The sequence below is a fragment of the Podarcis cretensis genome, assembly GCF_951804945.1.
Source record: "Podarcis cretensis genome assembly, chromosome: 13".
NCBI classification, from domain to species: Eukaryota; Metazoa; Chordata; class Lepidosauria; order Squamata; family Lacertidae; genus Podarcis; species Podarcis cretensis.
This window is the reverse complement of record NC_137182.1, coordinates 24,798,717-24,815,934: the sequence shown is the minus strand read 5'-3', so window position 1 is coordinate 24,815,934 and position 17,218 is coordinate 24,798,717. Positions and strand designations below refer to the sequence as shown.

Genomic DNA, 17,218 nt, shown 5'->3' with positions numbered 1-17,218 from the left:
ATGGAGCCACACAAACGCTGCATCTTCTGGGTGCTGAATAGCTTCCCTGCCGATGCAAATCTTGTGTTTGAAATGCTTGTGTGGCTGTTCGGAAACTGGGCTACATTCAGACATGAGAAATGGCATTATTCAAAGGGTCTGAAAAGGTACCATGAGGATGATTAACCCCTGGAAGATGTCCAGGGAGACCCTCTAGGAGTAGTTACTCTCTGAGAAATGTGGACTGTGTTATAATGGCCATGAGCGGGCTAAAGATTGAGAGAAGAGCATTAATGCTGACCCTGCCTCCTGGCACACAGAAATTCTGCACATAATATGGAAGGTGGCACCATCTATAGAGCCATAACTTCCTCTTTAAACAGGAAGCTATTTCAAGCCATCCGTCAAGTAGTCTAGTTTTCTCACGCTTCGAGAACTGAGCTTTAGTTCAGCAGGAGCTCATCGTTGTTTTATCACAATGTGAGTTTTAATAGATTGACTTGTGTGGGTTCCCACCCACCCGACCTCTCACTGCTGTTCTAAATCTGGTTTTATAAGCTAGATCAGGTTGTGCTATGTGCCCAGCAGAGAATGAAGCATTTATAAATATGGACATTAATATACAAATCTCTGCCAAGCCTGTTTTTGTTTCTAGAAAGCTCTGGGACATAAAGAATTTCAGTGGAAAATAGGGAGTGCCTGAACAGAATGCCAGTTCTTTACTTAGTGTGAGCAGCTATTCAACCCTTCTAAGCAGGGAGCAAGGAACCTCTGGCATTCCAGATGTTGGTCTACAACTTCCACCATTCTTGATCTTTCTGACTGTAGCTGATGGGAGTTGTACTCCAACTTAGGTAGGTTTGCCTAAATGTCCCAATTCACACTGCAAAACAATCAAAATCTGAAACACGGCCATCTTTTTAAATAAGTGCTTCTCTGAATTTTGCGATACAGTTCCCTAGCCAAGGTTATGCTTTAAAAATAGGTAATGTTGCTCACTACTTTGGAGCGGTTTTTATTATTATTACTATGAACAAATAAAACAACTAATCCAAATCTCCACAATACAACTCTGATTCCTTTTCCCTTTCCCTTCTCTTTTTCTACCTTAAAGTTACACATCTGCAGTGGGGAGGGGGGACAAAAAAAATAAAATTCAACAGATGGTAAAAGGCCTTGTGTATAATCTTGCAATTTCCAGGGAGTCAGTGTTCTAAAATGCTTTTCGGTGCGGCTCTTGTTCACTCAGTATTTAAATAATTTACAGTTTTTAAAAGCACCTGAGGGGCCAGAGAATGATCTGACAGCCTTTGTTTGCTGTTTCTGTGAAAAAGTGATGCAGATTCCAGCCTGGTTGGTGCCTGGGTGGGAGATGGCATGAAAGCCCCCAATAAGCTGTTCTCAGAAGCAGCATATAAGTATACTAAATAATACAAATGCCTAGGCCATATTAAAGGAAATAGGCCCAGATGGTCTTGGGGAGGAGAGAAGAGTCGTATTTCTCAAATCTGAGTTTAATTAGAGACTGCACCAAGCTAGTAGGATACAATTACTTGATGCGAACAGCTTTGAAGTGAATGGTACTGTTGGTGCAAGCTGCCTTAGGGTGGAGCCACAGAGCATTCTCTCTGCATGCTCTCTAGCAGACTCATCAGGGATATATGAACAAGCAGCTGGAAAATGGCAAGTCAGAGCCATAATACAGCTCTCTTGGAATAAGCGCGCGTGCACACACACACAGAAAGAGACACACACATCATCTGTTTAGCTGCCGTACCACGTAGACTTTTGTGGTGGTTCACTTTGAAGTGATTTCAAAGCTGTCCTTTAATGCTCTTTTTCTGTTTAAAGTGCTGCAGGAGACCCAGGAGTGCATGTTTTATCCAAAGCTGTAAATAAGCAAGGAAGAGTAAAAAAACCACACACAAAATCATGTGTGCACCTATGTACACGCATGCGCGCGCACATAAATTCTGTGCCCTGTATAAATTTGACCAGTAATCTTTTTTTACTACTCGAGAGGAACTTTAAAGGAACAGCCCCATTGCCCTGATTGCCCAAAGTCCCCCCTACTGAGATCCCACTAGGCATTTTCCATCCACTGTTTCTCTTTGTAGCCGTAAAGTTTTCAAATAAATAAATAGGACCAGAAACTTGTTGTTTTTTTTTAAGGGGAAATGAGATTCTCAAGATGCTGAATTATGTGCTCATAGTCACTTTCTGCACTTAAGCAGCCCAAGGAGTTGTGAAATCAGTGCCCTGTTTCTATAATGGGCAGAGTAAGCCCAGGCATAGCATGGCTTTAAAAGCCAGAAGGACTGTAGGGCTAAGATGGTGTTCAAATTTACCTTTGGAGAAGCTTAGACTTCTTTGCTTTAAACCTGCTACACACAACCTTTTCCCATTTGCTTTCTCTTGTGGGTGTTCTTCTGAAGAACAAAAACCTGAACCTGCCAGTGCAGTTTATGCTGTGAGCAATACAATGCATTTAAGGGCCCTGTTTTACATTCAGGCTGCAGTGGGCAACCAAATGTTTGAATGGTCCCTTTAAAATAAATAAAGATATTGGCTCATAAAAATTAGCCTGTTGGGTACGAATTTCGGTCCTTCTATGAATTAACAGTAGAACTTAAATTACTAGGGGGGCAGAGGAGGTGCACCCCCCCTTATTTTTTGTGCTGTATCCTTTAGGTAGCATATTTACAGTGGGGTCTCAAATTTCAGCAGCACCCTGAGCAATGCCAAAATTTGGTGCCCTCACTTCTCGTTCTCCACTTTAAATAATAGTTGGGGCGCCCGTAAGGCTCCACGCTCTGTTCTACCAAACCTGTCATGCTCCCCTAAATCCGCCTCTGATATTTATAAGGCTACAGAAGAGCACAAGATGAGGCCTGCTGGGTCAGGCCAGTGGCCTATCTAGTCCAGCACCCTGTTTTTACAGTGGCTAACCAGATGCCTCTGGGAAGGCCACAAGCAGGATCTGAGCACAAAAGCGCCATCCTGCAGTTTCTGGCAAGTGGCCTTCATATACGTGGGGGTGGGCATGAGTTGGATATTAACTAGGGATTAAGGGCTGCAACTTGTGGATTTAACTGAGGGCTCCCCTGCCTCTTCACCTGTAACTGGAACACTTTTATACAAGCAACCCCCACACTTACAGGCTGGAGTGGTTCAGTCCAAAAAATAGTTTTGCATCTCGATTTTACTGATTGCATCAACCGGCCTAGAGTCAGCAAAGAACATGATATATTTTACTAAACCAGCATGCTGTTTTAGCGTGTGTTGCACGCAGCGTTGCTCTTCCCCCTCTCGACCCCCCTGTGGAAATGGCATCTTCGTACCGGGAAGATATACGGTCATTCACGCGAAATGGGACTCTTGGCATATTACTGTTCTTTACTGCTGGGACTCCATGCCCATTACTTTTGCCTGTTCCGTGCAGCCATAAACCTCTATCGCGCTTCCCTTCCAGCATCACAATGGGCCCCTTTATGTCTCCCCGGAGCTGTTACCCTGGGCATAATGGATAGCCAGCCTCCTGCAACTTCAAAGGTTATCTGACTTGTCTGTCTGCTAATTCTGCCTCTCCTGGTGTTATCGATAGCGTGGGCAGGAAAGAAATGAGTCCCAGGACCAACAAGGTTTTGCAAGCAATTGCTCTGGTCCCGGGGTATGGAAGTCCACCTGTCCTGACCCTTGGTGCCTCTGTCACCACTTCCTGCTCCTGGGTGAGGAAGTGCCCTGCATCCCAGTGGGGCACTCTCCTTGCACTTTAGACAAATATCTGCAAGGTGTTTTGTTCCCTAAGAGGAGGAGGAGGTAGCAACTCAACAGAGTGACCAGCCAGTGCCTGAAGTACAGGGATGAGGAACCGATGACTCTCCAGATGTCATAGGGCTCCATCAGTCCAAGCCAACATGGCTAATGGCCAGGGATGGTGGGAATTACTCAATTTCCGCAGACTCCCCGTTTCTGCTGTAGCGTAATAGCTTCAAAGTGCTGCTATGGTGCTACATATAGATACAGGTTGAAAATGTAGTTGTGGTACTCTGAGCCTCCCTCTTTTCTGAACTGGGGGGTGGGGGGGCTCAGTTCCTCTGCAGTGTTTGTCACAACTTCAGACACTTTTGTAGGATTTCAGTGTCCTAAGCACATGCAGCTAGAGATGACGTGATGGTTCACTTGCTTGCAAATATATCCGCTCAGCAGCTGCTCCTCCCCTGCCAGTCTGATGTTTTAAGGTGCAAGCTGCCTTGAAACCACAAGAGACTGATGAGAAATGGAACTGCCCTCTTCTATCTACTATTGCCTTAGAAATGAAAAATGGCTTGCCTGCTGCATTCCATTAATTTGTGGAATTTGCTGCTACTAGGTGTAGCCATGGCCTCTAGCTTAGTTTCAAACAAATTGTGGAGGAGAGGCCTAGTATCAATAGATACTAGTCATGATGGATATATGCAATCTCCAGGCTAGATGCAGGGACTGAATACCTTCTGCAGAGGCACAGCAAGGGGAAAGGGCTCTTGCCTTTGTGCCCTGCCTTGGGGCTGCCTAGAGGCATCTGTTTGGTCACTGTACGAGACAGGATGCTGGCCCAGGTGGGCCATTGGTCTGTTCTTAAATGCTTGCAAGGAAAAGGTCCTGCGTGCCATGTTGTGATGGGCTGGAGTCCTCTCCACCAGCGGAATAGGTCTGCACTCAAGTAAATGCTCCAGCCTGTCTCTTTCGGCATGTGGGCTCTGCCCACTTGTTGTCATCTGTGGCAGGTCCCCTTTGTTCTGATGGTGCAGCACCATAGATGGGCCGACTGGACAGGAGCCAATCACAGTTATTCAGGACTGGAGTATCATAACCTTTGGTGCTGCCATGGCAGGGCGATGGGCCAGGATCCACAAAAAAGTAAGGGGATCTTGGGTGGAGCTGCCCTAAATCCTCAGCTCAGCTTCAGGGGCCCGAGGCTAGCTGACTTTTGCCCATGCTGCAGACAGTGGCCCACTGGAATGGCCCACACCGAGGTAGGCCACACTTAACACCCCCAAAACTCCCTGTCAGCTCCCAGTCAGTGGGCTGGGTGTGTGAGAGAGACATTGGTCAGCAAGCGAGCTGTCTGACATCAGGATCCTTGTCCCAATGCCTCACCCAAACCTCCACTATTATTCTAGTGGCCATGTTTTAGCCTAGCTCTGGTCTCTGTGTGTCGTCTTTTGCTCCCATGAGCTCGCGTCCCTATGCCTGGGGACACAAACCACCTTGAACAGATTAGAAAGGCAATGTAAATGGGAGGAAGGAAGTTACTGGGACGAGAAGGGCAAAGAAAGGCAAGAAATGAGAGTGTGCTGAATGTAGGCTCAAGCTAACCGTATGGTCGATGGAGCACTGGAACAGGTTGCCAAGAAGAGTGTGTGTTTGTGTGTGTCTGTGTAATTTTCATCACCTTGTATCATTAAGAGCAAATTGGATGAACACTTGACTAGATTAATTGAGATGGACTCCCTCCATGAGGCAGGAGTTCATTCCAGCAAGGGCTGTTTACCAATTAATGAATCTCTATTTGATTAATATCTGTTTTTTTAATAGACCAGTCATATAATTGATTAAATTTATATAAATTTTACACCATGCAAAACCTCAGTATAGGGTTTGGCTTTATGTTTGGGGGTTTTGTTTGTTTTTTAAAGATACTGAAATCAGCACAATAATGTATTTATTTCTAACACTGCGGCTCTCGTCGTAAGAAGGAAACGCCACAGTCAATATATTCTTTTTCAGTTTCTGTTCCACTGTAATAATTGCAGCAGTGCACCAGAACCAAAAATAGCCTAAAAAATTAAACAGGCATGCTGCTAATGCAAAGCTACATGAAATGAAATGTTCCCGAGTTAAAATCAACACTTATCAGTGAGGTAACTGGATTGTTACTTGACTAATAATCTACCTACACTAAACCAGTTGAAGCTTGTAGCTATACTTTGAGTCCCTATATCAGTTGCCAGAGATTAGGACAGATATGTTTAGGTGTTGATATGTATGTATATTGCGGGGGGAAATACTTAGGGATGTTTTCTGCTGCTGCGTTTCATGGCACACGAAATATTTTCATGATCAAAAATGCCTTTTTAAAAAGGTGACTGGGAAGAGGTGACACATGTGAAATCTGTTCAATGCCACATTTCTAGAAAAAGAACACTTTGCTCTCCATAATCATGTTGCTCTGTCTCTCTTCTTTTACCTTTCAGACCCGAAGCTCCCGGCACTCACAGGGCTCTCAGCCTGGCTTGGCCGATCAAGCCAAACTCTCCTTTGCTTCTGCCGAGTCTCTGGAAACCATGTCTGAAGCTGAGCTGCCCATTGGGTTTAACAGGATGAACCGGTTCCGGCAAAGCCTGCCTTTGTCCCGTTCCACCAGCCAAACAAAACTCCGGTCTCCAGGTAAGAACTGTTTCTCAAGCATCCCCAGTTAGCAGAGATGTATCCTGATTTTTGACACATCTCATTGTTTAGAAAGCCGACTTTCGTCACCCTTGTTGCTTCTGTTGTGGGACTCAGAGGTACCTGCAGTTGAAGCTATTTTGCTCCAAGTACCTTTTGTGGTTGCAGAGGGTAAAAGGTACCGAAAGCTTAAATCTCAACAGGAAGTGATGTGACCATGACAAGGGACTGGTGTCAATACCCCCCACTTTCAGACCCCCCCTCTTCCTGCCCATTTGAGAAAATAAGGCGCAGAGTGTGGCCTGCCACAAGTCCTGTGACATGTTGGAACAGCTCCATGGTTTTCATGGCAGTCATGAAGTCCTGAGCCACCCCAGAGCCTTGGCATGGATGTTGAAGTCCCCCAGAACCATCAGTCTGGGAATCCCCAACACTGCCTCCAAAACTAGCTCTCTCAGCTCAGACTTATGGGCAGCTAGATGGGTGGTAAACCAACAGAATCCCTAATATGTCCCGATTGCCCAGTGCCAGGAGCACTAGATACCTTCCCTGCAACTGGACAGAGAAATGGAATCTCTATAAACTACATCAACTCTCCCTCCCCGATCTTCAAGTCCTGCCCTGATGCTGCACCGAAAACCCAGGTGGGCACAACTGGATGAGACCAACTCTGGCCTGCTCACCCACCCAGGTCTCAGTGACACCGACCTGATGGTCCTCCTCATCCATAATCAAATCATGAATGAGGGAGCTCTTACTCAGAGCTGACCTGAAATTCAGCAACAGAAGCCGCAGTCCCAAGGGCTGGCTGATAGGACAACCGCAATTCCCCAAGTTAGTGGCACACGGTCTTTGCTAACTTGGTGCCTTCCATCTATTTTGAACTACAAATCCCATGCTGGTTGAGGCTGATAGGAGTTGTAGCCCCCAAACTTTTGGAGGGTACCAGGTTGGTGAAGTTTAGCAGTCTGCGTATCTTTGAAAACAACAACAACAGCTTTTGAGGTTTTGGCTTCTTTTTAAAGACCTGTGTTTGTGTACAGTTTAATCACATAGTCTCTGCTGCTATGCATAACTGAAGCTAGTCTTTTTACTGTTCGTACCTGGGGTTCCCTTTATGTTGCCATGCAGAAGTTGCAACGCCCGTCAGCTCTAGCCAGCTTGGTGAATGGTCAGGGATGCCGGAGGCCAGCCACTCCTGGTCCATATCTTTATCTTAACCATTTTTATATATGCCACCCAGATAGCTGGCTATGGGGTGGCACAGAAATACCACTGTTACCGCTACTACTATTAGTACTACTCCTATAGTAATTTACTTGCTTGTTTTTGTTTATATTACAAATTATTGCTCGTTCAACAAATTAACTCAAGGTGATTGAGGGAAAACATTTCTAAAGAAAGAAAGAAAGAAAGAAAGAAAGATTACAAACATATTTGGAAAAGCCCATTCAGGGCTCTTTTTTGAACTGATACCAGCAGGGAATCATGCCTCTAACTACTCCCTTACATACGCCCGACCAAATAGAAACCCAATGCCAAGATGTTTATTATCATCAGCACTGCTTAGTGAGTGATCACTGTAATTATTTTTTACATTTGAGCTGTAACTTAATTATCACGGTCTGTGTTCTTGCGTTTTCGTTTTCCTCTGGCCATACTGCTTTCTCTTTTGTTCTCTTTCTCTCGCTCTTTACACCAGGGATGGGGAACCTGTGGCCTTTCAGATATATTGTTAGACCCGTTGAAATTAATGGACATAACTAATTTAGAGCTATTAATTGTAATGGGTTTACTCTGAGTAGAACTTGGTTAGGTATAACCCTTTGTTGGTTTTGTGGCAACAAAGTACAGTGGTACCTCTAGATGCGAACGGGATCCGTTCTGGAGCCCCGTTCGCATCTAGAAGCAAACGTAACCCGTGTCCGTGCGTCTGCGTGTGCGCGGGTCACATTTCGGCGCTTCTGCGCATGCACGTGACGTCATTTTGAGCATCTGCACATGTGCAAGTGGCAAAACCCGGAAGTAACGTGCTCCGTTACTTCCGGGTTGCTGCGGAGCGCAACTCGAACGTGCTCATCCCGAAACACATTCAACCCGAGGTATGTCTATAACACAGTTACTACTCCTTTGGGAATTTTGTGGATGTTTCTGAAGCAAAACAACAGAGCAGAGCAGAGCAGAATAGATGGAAGAGACCCCAAGGATCATCTAGTCCATCGCCCTGCATTGCAGGAATATGCAGCTGTCCCACACAGGGATCAAACTTGCAACCGTGGCATTATGAGCACCACATTTTAACCAGCTGAGCTATCCAGATGTCTGAAGGAGAGATGGGGAAGGGCCCTGTTCTTTAGTAGAAATATCAGAGTTTGGGCACAAGTACTGTCTGATGTCTTCTACAGGTGGCCACTGAATGCACTTTCGAGATGAATGAAACATTCAGTAGCCCCTTCCCCCCCCCAAGAGATTTCAGTCAGTATGGGGTTCACATTTGTGAGTAGATGATTCTCTCGTTCTGACTCTGTGACTCTCTTTCTGCTAACACTTTACCTCCTGAAGAAGAGTCTTGTGCAACCCAGAAGCTTTCCTTTCTGCTAGCATTAGTTGTTTTGACTGATAATCTGCATTTCTTGACCTGTTTCTCTCCAGTCTCCTCTGTCTCTCTCTCACACCATTTCCTATTTTCCTAGGTGTCCTTTTCCTGCAGTTTGGGGATGAAACAAGACGGGTTCACATCACCCACGAAATCAGCAGCATGGACACTCTGCATGCCCTTATTGTCCACATGTTTCCTCAGAAGCTGACAATGGGCATGCTCAAGTCCCCCAACACTGCCATCCTGATCAAGGATGAATCCCGTAACGTCTTCTATGAGCTGGAGGATGTCAGGTGAGAGCAGTGCCTTGCTCTACTAAATGCTTGCACTACTAAATGCTTGGAGGAAGCGTGACATTGGACTACCAAATAGAGGACTATATGACCAGCCTGCTATTTCTCTCCCTCCTGATACTGTGCTTTTCTTTTCATTCCCGGAGCTCCATTCACTGTGCTTGTATGAAACTTTAAATCAAGAGTGGGCAACTTGCGGCCTTAAGGCCACTGGCCTAATTTAATTTGGGCATGGGAAGCCTAGAGGAAGAAGAAGGAGGGTGGGAAGAGGTGGGTGAATGCAGTGATGGAAGGAGGAGTGGGAGGAGTAGGGAAGAAGTCCTCTACAAGCATAGGAACATAAGAAGAGCCCAGCTGGACCAAAGATTCAACAAGTCCAACATCCTGAAACCCAGAAGCAGAGCATAATCACAACAGCATTCTCCCCACCTGTGACTCCAAACAACTGGCCTTCCTAGCATCCTGTATCAGACAGTGGAAGTAGGCCATAATAGCTAGTAGCCATTGATAGCCTTATCCTCCATGAATCTGTGCGGTCATCTTTTAAACGTATTTTGAATTGTTATGCAGTGTGCAATTGGTATTTATGTTTTGTAAACCACTTGGAAATCACCTGTACATTAAGTGGTACGGTGGTGCCTTGGTTCTCGAATTTAATCTGTTCCAGGAGTCCGTTTGACTCCTGGAACCATTTGAAAACCAAGGCACAGCTTCCGATTGGCTGCAGGAGCTTTCTGCACTCAAGTGGAAGCCACATCGGACGTTCAGCTTCCAGAAAATGTTTGCAAACCGGAACACTTACTTCCAGGTTTGTGGCGTTCGGGAGCCAATTTGTTTGACAATTAAGCCATTTGGGAACTAAGGTAAAATAATCTAAGTCAGTGGCCATCAGTATATCTCATGGGAGCAAATTTAACATTTTTACTATAAACCACCCAGAGTACCTCTTTCTTTCTTTCTTTCTTTCTTTCTTTCTTTCTTTCTTTCTTTCTTTCTTTCTTGGCAATATAAGAAATGTAGTTGGCAAATAAGGCTGAAGTCCTAGCCTCACCTAACTGGGAGTTCACCCCATAGAATTCAGTGAGACATACTTCTGAGTAGATATGGTTAGGATTGCAGTCTGAGTGAGTAAGAGATTGAGCAGAAGGAAGGAAGTAGCAAGCTGAGGGCCAGGAGGGGAAAATGTATGATTTGTTATAGAGCTATAAAAAACTTTCAGTAAGATATTCTTTTAAAAAGTGGTGCGACTAAAGAGAGACCTGTCACCATCGCATTCAGCTGTGGTCTTCTCTTCCTTCCTGCTCAAGGGATTAAGAATACAAGGGACCTGGCTGGCTCAAACTACCTAGCCCAGCATCCAGTCTCCAACACTGGACAGCTAGATGTCTCTGGGACAGCTAGCTCACAAACAGGGCATGAAAGGAACAGACCTCTCTAATTGCTTGCCTGCTATTCAGATGTCTACTGCTTCTGAACTTGGAGGCTCTATTTATTTAGTTGTTAGGGCTAATAGACGCTCATAAAACTGTCCTCTGTGAATCTTTTTATAAAGCCATCTAAGCCAGTGGCCATCACCACGCCTTGTGGCAGCCAATCCAGCCTGTTAATGGTGTGCTGTGTGGAGAAATGCTTTTGTCCGTCCATAATCGACTGCCAGTCAATTTAATTGGGTGACCCAGAGTCTTGCTATTCTGAGAAAGCGAGAGGGGGGAAAAACAATTACCTTTGCATTGTGCATAATTGTTGAGACACCTATACCACAGTGCTTCCCTAGTTATTGCTGCTTTATCACCCTCTTCAGAAACCTCTTAGCACAGGGGTGTGGAACCTCTGGCACATGGGTTGAATGCCACCCTTCAGGCCTCTCGGTCAAGCTCTCAGGGCTGCTCTCAGACCACACTCCACACCCTCCTCAGGTGCTTTGCCTGGCTGGATGATGTCATTGAACTGTGATAATGCCTCTTACTTGCCAGGGCAGAGGATTAAAAGATGGGTATGTGTGTGTGTTGGGATCCGTATGAAAACATCTGGCTTTTGTGCAGATGGAATGCAACTTTTGCCTGCCCCTGTCCACCACAGGCATGCAGCCCTCTCAGAAGATGGTACATGAGGGAACACAGCCCTTCGACCTGCAAGGGTTTCCCCACCCTGGTCTAACATATCCCAACTAAGCCATTTCAATAGGTCAGAGAGCAGTCAAATTTCTGCCCTTGGATAGAAGCTCTGACTGTGTACACACACTATACCTTTAAAACATGTTTAAAGCACATTCCCCACCCCAGGAATCTTGGGAACTTTAGTTGACCCCGCACAGAGCTACAATTCCCAGAATCCTTAACGAACTGCCGTTTCCAGGATTTAGGGGTGTACGTGCTTTAAAGGTATGCTTTGGGGCCACAACCCCCACCTCCCGTTTGGAGTCTGGCAGCATTCTCTCTTAAATAAATAAATAAGGTTTATTTGCCACAGCATATATTTCAAATATTTTCATAATCTCTAAAACCATAAAATAACACATCATGTGCTTAAATCTCATTAAAAGGGAGGAATACATTATATCTGCAACAATTTGAAAGGTTAAAATGTATACTTCAAGTATTCCAAACTATGTTACCCACCCCAAACACTACTCCCCCATGTGCCTCACTACCTGTGTGTTCAATAAAATTGCCCCATACTGTGTAGAATTTACCCTTTTTCTTTTCTTGCTACCCACAGTTTCCACGTTAGCTTTTCCAACATAGCTGTCTGCCAGATCGCTTCATACCACTTATCCAAACATCCAAACAGTGTTGCAATTTCAGCCTCATACTTAACTAGCAAGAGCACAGAATCCGTGTGCGAAAGCCAGAAGTGGAATTATGCAGACAAACTCGCATATCTAAACCCAACAGCAGGTTACTGCAAAAAAATCCTCACTATCGAGATGTGTAAATCCTCAATATTGAGGAAGAGGAAGACTCCTGCCCAATAATCTCCAGCAGCTGTGGCGTGGGCCATTGACGTCATCAGGCTGCCTCTGTGCAGCTGTCACTGCTGCCATCATGGCTATGCATACTCTGGCCCTTGGAATAATAACCAAGGCTGCCATTCATTTGTTCCATTAATGCCTTTGTTCTTGCAGGGATATCCAGGATAGGAGCATTATCAAAATCTACCGGAAAGAGCCCCTTTATGCTTCCTTCCCCGGATCCCACATCACCAATGGAGACCTGAGGGTAAGACAATGGGCTTCAGTAAGGCCCCTTGAACTGTTTTTGTCTTCACTGGATGTTAGTGCGGTGGTAGGTGCAGGGAGGGGGGCAGATTACTAAGGAACATTTCAGCAATGCCTGCCCATTGAACACAGTCCAGATGATGGTCACCTTGCAAGCGAAGCCATTCTGCAGATGCCTAGGATATGTTCTTTTACACTGTCTGTGTCAGGGTTGTCTATCGTGTGTGTTTTTTAGCATCACTATCACAGGAGATTTATGGGAGTAGTGAATAAAAAATTAAAGCAATATATTTGTTCTTCATAATGCATTCACATTGCGGAATTCAGCTCTCGATGCAGAATTTGAGGTATCAGAGAAGATTAGCGCCACAATAGGCCTAGTTCACACTGCAATTAAAGTGGTGAACTGGTTCTAGGATTTTACCACTTTGTACTACAAATGGGAGATTACATTATTTAAGGTTCTCTGGTGTATGAAATTCATTCCAGATAGAAATCAGTTAAGCCAGGGAGAATGGTTTTGGTCTAGCCTTTCTCTGGTAAGCCAAATTTGTACATACCGGGTTTTTCTCACTGGGAGGCATCCTGTACACCCCGTACCCTGCTGCAGTCTGAAGTGGTAGGGTCGGGTTTTACCACTTCCATCTTCTGTTTGTGTGAGCTAGGCGACAAGAATGAGTGATGGGTCTGGTTTTCATTCAGCTTTATTCTTCCCACCTTTTCCTTGCAACCTTTGACCTGGGCCACGTGTGTAAAGGAGGGTAGAGTTTATAACATTCTCACTGTCTGATCACTTATTCTCCCAGAGAGAGATGGTCTACACTTCCAGGGAGTCCTCTCCCACCCGGCGCCTAAACAGCATGTCACCTGCTTCTCACCTCACCTCTGGATCGCCTCCACCAGTGCTCCAGTCGTCTTCGCCGTCCCGCTCCCGCATGTCCTACAGCGGTGGCCGCCCACCTTCCTACGCCGGCAGCCCCGTGCACCATGGCGAGCGGCTCTCCAACCTTCCTCCAGCCCAGGGGGTCTCGCCAAGCCCAAGCGCTATCCTGGAACGCCGGGACGTCAAGCCAGACGAAGACATGGCCGGGAAGAACATGGTGCTCGTGAAGAACGAGGGCCTGTACGCCGACCCCTACAGCATGGTGCATGAGGGGCGCCTGAGCATCACGTCCACGCAGTCCCTGGCTGGGATGGGGGACCCCTTTGCCTACCCAGGGGGCCTCTACAAGCGGGGCTCTGTCCGTTCCCTCAGCACCTACTCAGCTGCTGCCCTGCAGTCCGAACTGGAAGACAGCTTGTATAAGCCCAACGCACAGATCTACAGCGACACCTACGGTCCGGGGATGGGCTTCCGCTTACCCCCTTCATCGCCGCAGAAAATTGCCGACGGCCGGCTGGTAGACGTTCAGCAGAGCCAAAGCCCCCACAGCCCTTACTCAGGGCCCCCAAGCCGTTCCTCTCCAGTCCGCCAGACCTTCCGCAAAGACTCATGCTCCTCGGTCTTCATGGAAAGCCCTGTCAACAAGCCAAGGAATCCCAGCTCTTCAGGGCCCCCAGAGCTCTTCCCTGGACCTGGGGAACGCCCCCTTTCTGGGTTCAGCTCACCTGTGCCTGCCAAGGATACGGAGACAAGGTAAGATGAGTGGCTGTCGCTTCCTGGTGACCACCAGTACCATTCTTAAAGTGACTGGCACCTTGATAAGTATTTTCTGAGTTTCAACATTCAAATACAGAGCCTGCTGCTTTGGAGCAGATTTTGGCACTGTGCCAAATTGCTATTGTCCTAAGAGGTTTTGACGAGTTACATTGGATTTACTGCATGCACAGCGGTACACCTACTTATTTGACCTCCCTGATTCCCTGCCTTGTTTTTCTACCCAGATTCCAAAAATTGCCTTTCTTCTTCTTTCCTGACAACCGCGCACAATCCTCCTGACTCTAGGCCCTGTGTAACTGCTTTTTCCAGTATTTCTTTCTCATTGATCCTTCCTTTCTTCAGTTTGCCCCCTCTCCTTTCTCCCCTCAAGTGTTCACCTCCTCTAGCCATCCCTCCCCCAAATGTCTGCTTTTTAGTTCATTGCCTGCCAGTGGTACATTCAGGTAACTGGGTTAATGGTTTTAATGGTGCAGCAGGGACAGTGGTTGTAAGGCAGCCCTGCTGCATTTGGGGACCCTCTTGTTCATTCTGTTGAGTGGGGGCCCTGGACATCTGCCCCAGAGTTACGCCCTGAAGGTACCCCTGCTGCTCATGGGGCAATTAAGGGGCAATCAATCACTGATCTCCCAATCACAATAAATATAATGAACAGAACCTGCAAACAGGAAACTTTAGAAAGGGCCTTTGTTGAATGAGACTGTCTTCTGGGTAAATGCTATAAAAGAATCTTAGCTAGCCATGGAGAAAGGCATTGCTGGATAAAATAGCATTGTATTACGTGCTTCGTGGCTGCCATTTTAATCCCACTTCCACCTGACTGCAGAAAAGCAATATCTCAGTAGGGCTGGGGAACCAGCAGGGCAGGGGAACCAGCTGCTTTCATCCCAAATAGTTGGAATGGTCATGTGTATTCCCTGCCACCCTAGCTCTCCATCCATCCCCTTTCTCTCCCACCCTTTGGAACTTGCCGGTGTCTTCCTCCTCCCATTCTCTTTTTTGGGTGCAGGCAGAAGTTGTCTTCAGGCAAATTAGATTAGCAAAAGAAAATTGTACCTTATCTGATGTTCAATCTCCCCGTGTCTAAATCTCTACAGCAAGGATGGTTCCTGAGTTGTCAGTAGAGTTGTCAGGGGGAATGGTAGGAACAGAGCTCATTAGGATAACCAAAAGATAGAAAGGAAGAAATGATTAGAATCAGCAAGAGTTGGGGAGATGGGGGGGAGATGGATGGCGGGGGAGAGTGAAAGCCGAGCAGGAGAGAGGTCAAAGGAATGGCAAGCACAGACCTGTCAGAAATTAATGTACCAGAAAGTGTGTGTGAGAGAAATTTCTCCTCAGTACAGAACCTTCAAGGAATGCTGAAGGAGGAATGCCTCTGGGATACACATTTTGAGGGAGAGAGTAGCCAAAATAAATCCAAACAAACTGCATTTTCCACCAGATTTGGTGCAAATAGACCTGTTTTATGGGGGGTTTGCCTTTCCCCTTTATAAGGTAAGCCTTATCTGAGGTATGAGGAACCTTTGTCCCTCCAGATATTTCTGAAATACAGCTCACTCAGTGCCTGAGGATTATGGGAGCTGTAGTTCAACAGCATCTGGAGGGCAGAGATTCCCCACACCTGTCCTACCTCTTTTTCAAGAGCTATGGCCCCCAAAAAGAAAAGGACTGGCTGCCTTATCTTGGCCAAGTTGTGCTGACCTCAATAGGATAGGCAGTTTTTACTGGTACAACAACCACTCACGTCAACAGGTTGGGGGTTGGTGTTTGATTCTCTTCCAGAATTGAGGATCCCCCCCCCCCCGCCTCAGAAATGGCTTCTTTCCTGTTCTCCACAGCAGCCTTTTCAATGGAGGCTTGCTGGAAGCCAGGCTTCCATCCAAGGAAAGCAGATTTACAGAACACCCTTGATGCTATGTCCTATTTACCCTGGGTATGGGCTTCCCAAAAGCACCTGGCTGGGTTGCTGTCAAAAACAGGATGCTGAACTGGATGGATTTCAGCAGGGCTGCTCTTAATGTTCTTACATTTCTCACATGTTCTCGGGAAGCTCCATTGTTTTGCTCCGTTGCTCCTCAGTTTTCACTGAATTGTGAAGACGCCTCTCTTCCAGGGGGCATTATGGAGGATGATAAATTGAGTTTGCTCAGGTGCTGCTTTCTTTTGAATGCAGACTTTCCAATGGTTTTCCTGGCATTTTGTTGTTACTTTACTAATATATATTCCGCTGCGGTGAATTTAACGTTTTTTACTTCTTTATATTGTAATCTGAGAGACAGGCAGGATAGAAGAGTTTATAAAAACAGATAATAATTATAAACTAGCATGTTTGCTCATACTGCCATAGTGCTAGGCTAGGGATGGGAAACCTGAAGGCTGGGAGCAGAATTTGGACTCCAGGCCTCTTGCTATCGCCCTTGAGACTCTCTCCAGGCCTCACACCTTTCCCAGCGATGCCACCCACCAGCCTTGCCTTACACCCTCCTTGAGTGTTTTTGCCTGGCTGGATGATGTGTCTTTCTTGCCTGGATGGAGAATAGAGAGGGATGTGCAAGTGTGAGAAAATTAGCCTACCATACAAAGGTAAAATTCACATGAGTTGCTGCGTCCACTTTTGCCTCTGGCTAACCCATGATTGGCATGTGCCTCAGAGGATGAAAAAGGTTCTCCACTAACAGAGGATGAAAAAGGTTCTCCACTAACTAGGCAGAGAGGAAAGAGGGCAAGAAGCTGATGTCTCACCAGGTCCTTTTTCCTCCTTTCCCCCCCCCCCCACCAAGGGACCGCATGGAAGCCATGGAGAAGCAGATTGCCAGCCTCACAGGACTGGTGCAGAGTGCCCTGATGCGAAGCTCCGACACAGAAAATCCTAGGTAAGAGGCTGGGGCAGATATTGCATGTTCTTGATGCTTTCTTTTTTTCTTCATTGACAGAGGAAGCAGGGTAATGTGTGGATCAGGCATTTCCCTGGTGAGGGTTGGTATAAATATACAGATCCACAGAGATGGGAGCCATTGTGGTGTAATGGTTAAAGTGTTGGA

The 17,218-nt window shown here is 46.3% G+C and overlaps 1 protein-coding gene across 15 annotated transcripts in view; it reads left to right on the top strand.

The window, feature by feature from the left end:
* The window catches only part of SRCIN1 (SRC kinase signaling inhibitor 1), a 331,708-nt gene that overhangs the window by 264,152 nt on the left and 50,338 nt on the right, over positions 1-17,218 (top strand). For all 15 annotated transcript variants that reach the window (XM_079949239.1, XM_079949240.1, XM_079949242.1 and 12 more), the window contains 5 exons: positions 6,216-6,408; positions 9,102-9,300; positions 12,425-12,518; positions 13,324-14,153; positions 16,958-17,050. In XM_079949239.1, coding sequence (XP_079805365.1) covers positions 6,216-6,408; positions 9,102-9,300; positions 12,425-12,518; positions 13,324-14,153; positions 16,958-17,050 — 1,409 coding nt within the window. The remainder of the gene's footprint in view (positions 1-6,215; positions 6,409-9,101; positions 9,301-12,424; positions 12,519-13,323; positions 14,154-16,957; positions 17,051-17,218) is intronic.